A 9,058-nucleotide genomic window follows, 5' to 3' on the forward strand; every position below is an offset into this window, starting at 1 on the left:
TAGGTAAATTTTTACAGTTGATCAGCTAAATTTTGTCTAATTATTAGTAAAATGTTGGTTAACTGAGACAATACAATTAGTTTTGTAGAGTTTTTTTATGCGTATTTTTTATAATAATCTCTTGTATTTAATAGTTATCACCTTACTTTTTAAAGAAATGCAGTATTGTCCCTAATTAACGGCTACTCCAAATGGCGTAAACCTCTAATTAACGAACATATTTCATTACACTGGCCAAATTCTGTAACTTTCCAAAAAATCCGAAAAAGGATTAAGTCGCGGGGAATTTGTCCAGGCAGATGCAACGAAATTTGCATTTGCATGTGAAATTTACTTGTGTGTACATGCATGCATTAATATCGTGAGCAACACAAAAGGTTGTCACAGGATTATCGTTGGATAAGTTTCTCTCTTTTACAGGCTTTTCTACTTCCTTGATGCTTGTTCACTCTATACTTACGAAGAAAAAATTCACGTGCTTCTTTTTCCGGTAATGCAAACTTTTACACGGCACTGTTGTTTGCCCTGCACTTTTTGTTGTTTACTCAATCTGAGTTGTTACTTACTCGTCGCTTAGTTTTTACACAGACACAGACTGGTTTTAAAACCCGTACAAAACTTTTATTTATAATAAGGAAAATCTAAACGAATTTTTTTAATTTTGATGATGTCAGCAATTGCTGTATCTTGTAAACTCACAAAAAGAGAACACACAAAGAGATGCTTACACGAGCGTATATTTCTAAAATCTAAAAAAAGGCGTGGCCGTCACACCTATATACATACAAAAGTGTATAAAACGCAGACTCAAAGTTGTCGAACTATTAAAGCAATGACCCGCGTAATTACAACAAAACCTCTTCCTTGTTGGCAGTTGCGATAACAAAATTGGTGTCACTGAGTCTCGAATTACTTCTGCGTGCAAGAAAGTACATGTTTATTTGTTTAAAAAGGTGGAAATTTAAACTTAAACCTTGGACAATTTAGCACAAAGCAATATTTAGCGTAAATCTAAGCTCCTTTATCCTTCAATAGTATGGAGTTCCAACTATCAACAACTTTTAAAAAGGCAAATTATTCTGTCTAAAAACAGGATTTATATCTATTTCATTATAGTATCGCCTTTAAAATTTAATTTCTCTACTAATATTGGCATATAAAGTGTACGAAATTAAAATTACTAAATGTGCAAATCCCTGCTATGCTTAATTTATACGTATTACAAAGTAAATTGTTCAATTGTGATGGAGATTTTTAAAGAACTGTATCTTGTTCTATTATTTTCTCGTAACATGCTGCATGTTAAGCATAAAAGTTCTTATACAACCTGTACACACAGACGGCCAGTTTCTGCATCATTTTTTCTTCTAATACTTTGAATTTTAGAACATCATTATGGGCTTCACCAGTCGATAATTGCTGCACATAGACTACGAAATCCAACGCTCGTTTGAAGGAGATCCACATTGAATGACTATACCACCTCCTGATGTCACTCAAACTTAACCAATCACATCCATTGTTTTGCAAAACACTGACATACAATTCGAGTAATTCTTCCTCGTGGTCAACAAGATCTTTTAAGTCAAAGGAATTTGAAATGAATGCAGATAGATCAAAGCAGCCACATCCAATTCTGGCGAACTGCCAGTCTATAAACTTAATTTGGTTTTCGTAAACAAGAATATTATCAGATCGGAAATCACCATGGAGGAGGGTCAAGGCAGCTTCTTCTGTAAATAATTTCATAGAGTCGTAAACATTTTCTTCGACACTTCTTTTACCTTGCTTAATTGCAATCATTTTGTCTGGGATGTTATAACCCGCATAAATTTCTGAAAGTTTTTCAAGTTTGCCTGACATTATATCAAATGCTTTATGCCACATTACATCAACTCTTTTCGCAAACTTACGAATGGTGATGTCACTGGTTGTTGTGAATTCATCCAGCTCTTTAACTTTAGAACTTTCAGTTCGAAATGTAACATAATAGAAGACTGTAAAACATTCAGGTATCCAATCTAAACCCTTTTCTTTCATAAACAAATCTGTATTTCCACCTAAAATACCTTTAGATATATGCGACCCACTGTTTCTATGGTAAAATTCTGCATGAAATCGTGCTAGCTTGGGAATGATGAGACGTGCCTGAAGTAATAACAAAGAAAGTAAACTTGAAAGGAATGACTGACAAAGTTTTGTCTAAATAATAATTAAACAAAGAAAGGTATCAGTAGTGAGATAAAACAAATTACCTCATCAACGCCGACTATGTTCATAATCGATTGGTCCTTTCCTTTGACATCATCTTTATGCGAGCAATCCTCCATCAGCATGACGAAATCTTGAATATCATTACAAATGGCGTAATAAACCGTTGGTACAATATCCCTTCCATTTAAAAATTTGTTGATCATTACTTCTTTCTTGTAGATCTCTCCATTTCGCAGAAAATCTTCTTCTGGCGATTGATTAAATAGAACCTCGTTTGCTGGTTTACCAAATTTTGCTACAATGCTGGCTGGAGATAATCCACCATTCTTTTTTTTGATGTCATAGGTTAGAAATATTTTTCTAACTGTAGAGGTGGTACCATATGTGCTTGGATGTTTAACTGTCACCTAAACGCAAAGAATTTTGTCAATTCTTAACTGTAAATGCATTTAAGGCTGTTACCAATCTACCTAGATACCTTATTACATACTTCACGTGATACTTAAATTAATGATGAACAATCAATTAGTAAGCAATCCAAATTAATTGCTCTGTTTTTAAATTTGTGTCCTTCCTTGACATGTTATGATACTAATCCGAAAACGTTTGGCCGGTGTTTTGAATCAAGTATGAAAATAAATAAATCTTAAAATACGTCTCCTTTTCTTTTTTAAGCAAACATAAGGTGAAAAGAAAAGCAATAAAAGCTTTTATATTCTGCTTCTTGTGTATGCGCATGGATTCTAAAGCCCATTAGCAGTGCAAAATCTGTAAAGAAACTTATGTCATTGATGGTATTTAGCTGAATGAAGCAACGAAAAGTTTTATCTTCGAAAGATTTTCGTTTTTCTAACCATCCCCGTTTATTCTAACAACCTTACCATTTCTGCTACGCTAGAGTTATTTTAAAACCTAACACCAACCAGACACAATTAAAAGCTGTTTTATTGTTTTTTTGCCTAAAGTGAAATTTTAACATAGTAACAGCGGAGGAAGGAAGAGCGAGCCGTTAGAATGAAACCAACAGGGACGTTAAACTTACTGTTACTTGTTGAAATAGAAGTACACACAGACTGACGTCTCTTTGGTGTTGCTGTATTTGATCAAAAAGTACCCACCTGTACAGGTACAAACTTTTCAGATAGACTTGTATTCAAATGTTTGAATGCATCAGGTCATTTTCGCTTGCAAAAAAATTATGCAGAAACATATTCCGTGGAAATAAAACTGTGTTTTTGATATGAGAAAGTAGAGACGACTGTGTTAGCCATTGTGCCCATTCAAAGTAAAATACTCCACAACCCCGTCCGGCAAAAACAAATTAATATCGTATAAAAGAGCTTGAAAAGTTGTGTTAGAATTTGTTTGTTTTTTGAAATACCTAAATTGTTTCGTACGATACTTTTGACTTTTGAAATTTTGACTAATTATACATGACATTATGAAAACTAGTTCTGGGTGAGGTGTAGTATGTAGCAGTTATCCATGGCACGTAGGATTGAAAAAAATAACTTTTTAGCCATTTAAGTCGGCGTTTTGAACATTTTACAAAACTTTAACTAATATAATTATGCTCAGTAAAACCAAATACATGTTGAGACGTCATAATTTCTAATAACTAAGCAAACATTTAAAGTGTACCTCGAGAACCAATAAATATTATTCAGAAAAATAGAAATATTCCTAAATAACTTTCAAAGGTCTTCTATATGAGCTGTACTTATTTTTTTACAAGGGGTGGACTTACAGGTTTTTATATGTTTTCAAGAAGCTACAAGGCGATACAACCGTTTATTCAATATAGTGACCAAGGTGGCAAATTTTAATGTTCACACGTATTAGAAAATTAATATTAAATTAATAGAAAATTAATAGAAATTAATATTATTAAACTTATTTCCATACTAGACTTGCCAATAGCCACAGCGGACTTTGGTTATTTGGGTATATCCAACTTTGTCACTTCAGTATGATTCTGTCCAGATTTTTTGTATGTTCGTGTGAGTTCACGTACATAATACAAACAAACCTCTAAGTGACTACTTTAGGACTGGTAAACCCATTGATTTTTATTGTCAGTATGTCATATCTGGATCTCATTAAATTTCTTTATCCTCACTTTTTACTGAGATTTCTTCAATTAAATAATGAACTTAGCTCTTGACAAAAAATATTTAATCTATTTAGCGTAAGAATATCTCTGTGCTCTTTATTCGCCGAGCTCTTAAATTTCGTTAAGCGTTATTAGCTAAATCGTTGAATAAAATCTATGTCTAAAGGCTTTAAGCTGAAACCACCTAATATCAGCTCTTAACCCTTGTTTTGACAGGGATTATATTTTTTTACCTTTAACAAAGATATGGATAGTGACTGTAGAACAACGAATCGAATTTAAACCAACAATTACCACATTCAACAGTTCATATTACAAAAGTTGATTACTTCGTTGATTCAATGCTACCAAGTTTTCTTACTTTAATAGTACTGAACTTTCATTTGCTACCTTGCGCATATATATTTAGTGTTTTTGTTACACGACTTTTTTCTTACGTGCAACCCGAAAGAATGCGAGTACACTTTAAACAGTCTCGCTCTTTTAACACCAATAATGGATGAGGGTTGTTTAAAGCCAATCGATTTAGCTAACAGAGCAAATTCTTGACAAAATGGTACCCTTTTTATAAACAGTAATGCAATTCGGTTCTTTTGTTAAAACTTGATTTATTAACTTATACTTGTACTGATGATTAGCCCCTTTTCACTAGAATCGCCTATTTTACATCCTGCCTAAAATGTATTCTCTCTACTGCATAAATATCATCATTTTATCTCACCTTGAAAATGTAATGAACTTGACTTTTGACCGAAAAAAATGAAAAAATGAATTAGTTACCGATGTTATTGTTTGGAAGCCAGTTAAAACAGAGTTTAGGTATTCGACTGTCAGATCATCATCTGTTGTGGGTATCTTCTCCATCTTGTTGTTATGAAAATCAATGAAATCGTAAACATTAATTTATAGAACTTTTCTCGACTTTTTACGATGATAAAGTTGAGTACAAAATTAAATAAAAAGGGAAAATTCCTTCGTATATAAGTTTTCGTGTATTTAAATACTACTGACCTGAACTTGCTTTAAAACATATTAATAAAACTTGTCAACTAATCCTCTTGATTAACTAAATATATTTGTAGACAAAACATTTTAATTGAATAAGCAGCAGACTATGAGATGGAAAGATACAGAGAATTTTGCAATAACAGAAATGTATATATAGATATGGTCATAATACTTGAAGCTTATGAGAGATGGTTATTTGATGGTGGGCTTACTTGGTTAATTCCTACTGCGTAATAAATAAGCTTAATATTATTCCAGAAAACACAAAGACGTCTTGACGGTGTTTCTTGTCCCTAACTCGTCCCTAACTCATCCGGACGTCTTCCGACTAAAAAAGTCCTCTCAAAGACGTCTTTATTTGGTCTCTATAAGACCAGTAGATTGTCGTTTGAAAAAAGCGTCTAAAAGACGTGTTTATTTGGTTTTAGATAAAGCTTCTACAAACTTGTTCAAATGGAATGGCTCGAAGACGTCTGTTCTTGTCTTTTAAAACACCACTAGAAGACTGTCGATTAAACCTCTTATTTCACAAATTGAAAAATATAACGGTTCAGAAAATGAGCCGTTCGAGTGGAATATTTTCTGCGCACGGGGTAATCGGTATACACTTGCTTTTATAAAAAACATTTTGTAAGAAAAATAAGGCTAAAATTTGCTAAAATTAAAAAAAGTAAGAACATATACATCTCTTATGAAAAAGGAAAATCAACCTTCCCAATACAAAGAAACATAATACGTTATTGAGACGAAATTGTGTTAGGACTGTACTTGGTCATCATTCGTTTTAAAGATAATTTCACAACAATGAAAATAGCGTTGTCTGTTTTGCCACTCGCAATAATCGGCGTGAAAGTAACCGTTTTTGATATTTCACTTCTTTTATAGAGGTAGCCAAAAACTCGAATCAAATTTGTCTAAAAAAGGACATTTTACAATGAAAACAGCGTTCGAATGACCGCATAGAATAAACTTGTAAAGAACATCCTTTTATTTCAACAAATGTTACATTTGACGTTTACATTTGAACGGAAAAGAATGTTTAAAATTAAAGGGTAAGAAAACATCAGCAAAGCAAGAAGTTGTATTTACCCGAGATATGAATGGGCAATAGAGAAAATTATTTGCTGATTAAAAGTGAACATCTTAGAGATTGTTGTACTTTCTCCGGCAGAAACATTCAAGATTTTTTGACTTTTGGACGGAAGATTATACTTACGACTTCTTTTAAGCCAGTTTATAATGAAGTAGAGTTCTTTTTTATCAATACTTGGGAAAAGAATACTTTAAATGGTTAGTTTTAGCTACACTATCCCTTCCCTTCAAGTGCACGTTACGAATGACATTTATACCTGAAAAGTTTATTCTTATAAATAAAAGAATTGCTTACTTGATATATTGATGCAATGGCCGAAGTACATTTTATTACTGGTCTGTTCGGAATACATATCCTCTAAGAAAACACAGCATCCAACGTGCACAAGCAGGGCTCAGACCAAACTGGTGGTGGTTGGCGACAATAAAATGAGGCTTTTGTTCGAGACAACCTTTAAAGATACTAACTGTTATTGTTCATGGTCAACAATTTTAATTTTGTAGTATTACAATGTATATTTTGTGTTATGTACGCTTCTTTATAAGCAAAACAGCAGATTAACTTAATGCAGCTTAGGTTTTTCTGTTTTAAAGGCTCGGTTGTTGCTTACCTGCTGCGCATTGATCATCCACTAAGAAAGTTCATCTATAAGATCAAGAAAAGTTTCCGCAACTAAAGTTTTTATATTTCTGTTGCTTATAAAAAAGCGTGTATTCCATATTATTTTATTGTTATAAAACTGTTTATTTATATAAATGATAGAAATGGAAACTTTTTATTAAATTCTTCATCATCGTTTACCAAATCCATTTTTTTGTTCGTTTGTCACACCCTTATCAGAATTTAAATTACTAATCATTTTATGCATAGGCTAAAATTATCTAAAGCAGGCCTGCTTTAGCAGTATAACAATCAAACGAGACGAAATGAAACGTCGTTGTGGCCTTTATTCACCCGAACTATGTAAAAACCTTAAAATATGTTAAATAACTGTTATTTGGCTGTCAGACTTTAAACAGAATGTAAAAATTCGCCCTCGAACAAAATTAATCAAATTTTAAGTAGATAGTGGTATATTAGACAACTTTAAAGTTGTCGATGACGTCAAAGTAAAAGTGCTAACACAAGCAAACATTTATTGCTACCATTTTGTTTGTTCCATGACGTACTATAGGTGTGCTTAGTTTGATTCAATTTGGACAAGTTATTTGGTAAAATTATGGAAGTCATAATATATTTAAAATACCCCGGACCGACACGTCACAAAAATACGTCTTTACTTCGTCTGTCAAAGACGTCTTTAGGCGTCACGCTATTAGGCAAGTCAGAGATGTCTCAGCGACGTCTGCGCTAGTCTCTAACAGACGTTTTAAAGACGTGTTTCAGACGTTTATTTTTACTGGTAACGCTCCTTTAAAAGCCTTTTAACAGTCCAAAGCTTGACAGAAGAATAAAGCAGTTCTATTGTTTTGAAAAGAAAGTTTCCGAGAAGATTACAATATACTTTAAAAAAACTTCCAGTACGTTTCACATTTTGTCCGTCTGTTTACATTTTTATTCGGGTTTTTAAGCGCATACACAGCCTGTACATGTTACAATAAATTAATTATCATAATTCAAAACATGACAATTTTTTAGATTTGGCTACAAATTTAGATTTTGAGGCAGCATCCTGAGATTAAAGCCAGCTAGCTAGTGATTCCTATTTTTTAACTTTTTCATTCTGTAAAGTTTTCGAAATGGGGTTATAGTGATCCGACTTTTGCAACCTGTGGCTAAAAAGTAGAAGTAGCCAAATGCAGTTGGTTGCAGTAAAGTTTTTAAAAATATATTTTTTATGATAAATGCAGTTAGGTAACTATACCTCTTACTGTAATTTAAACTATGCTTTTCTTTACAACAACATTCTCAAATAACCTGTCATATTTAGGTATTTTTTAACCACAAAACATTTTGTTAGGACAAGCTTTAGGGTGTGGTTTCATTCAAACTTCACTAAAACTTATTCCACGACATGAAATTACTGACTGATTGTTTTAACTGGAATATCACGAAATAGCGAAGCGAAAAATATGTACGACGGGCGATCCACCGTGGAATTAATAGTTCTCTATAAACACTTATCAAGTATGTTTAAACAATTCACCAATGCAGAAAAAAGATTTATTGCGGTATATATAAAAAAACAGAAGTAAATAGTAATGGATAAGTATATCACACGGGGTGTGACTTATTTGAATACTCGGTTTTCTAGGCAACTTTAAATGGAAGTTTCATTTCGAGAACAAATTTCACTTAATCTCCCTTTATTTCACCTTTAAAATATTCATGTAAACATGACTTACCCGCAATAAAACTATTGCATGCGCATGCGTTTAAACCTTTTGCGCATGTAAACAATGTTATTTGGCATGTGCAGTTTCCATATAAAAAATGTATATAAACAGAACGAAACATCTTTACGGTGTGACACTCCATTGCGGGTGAATTTCATTTTGAGTATAGTAAAAGCTATATGGAAAGAAGTTTAATTTAAGTTGCGTTGAGACACAAAAATGAAGTGATTACATGAATAATAAAAGTTGTTAAACATTGGAGATATAATACATGAGTCTAATCCGTATCACAGT

The 9,058-nt window shown here is 32.6% G+C and overlaps 1 protein-coding gene across 1 annotated transcript; it reads right to left on the reverse strand.

Moving 5' to 3' along the window:
- Positions 1 to 718: 718 nt before the first annotated feature.
- LOC130624024 (uncharacterized) lies at positions 719 to 5,322 on the reverse strand. The gene is made up of 3 exons (XM_057439588.1): positions 5,108 to 5,322; positions 2,256 to 2,621; positions 719 to 2,148 (listed from the first exon to the last, which is right to left on the reverse strand). Exons 1-3 carry the CDS (start codon positions 5,189 to 5,191, stop codon positions 1,303 to 1,305), a joined length of 1,296 nt encoding a protein of 431 aa, XP_057295571.1. The 5' UTR covers positions 5,192 to 5,322; the 3' UTR covers positions 719 to 1,302.
- Positions 5,323 to 9,058: the final 3,736 nt, after the last annotated feature.

This window comes from Hydractinia symbiolongicarpus, chromosome 13, assembly GCF_029227915.1.
Source record: "Hydractinia symbiolongicarpus strain clone_291-10 chromosome 13, HSymV2.1, whole genome shotgun sequence".
NCBI lineage: Eukaryota > Metazoa > Cnidaria > Hydrozoa > Anthoathecata > Hydractiniidae > Hydractinia > Hydractinia symbiolongicarpus.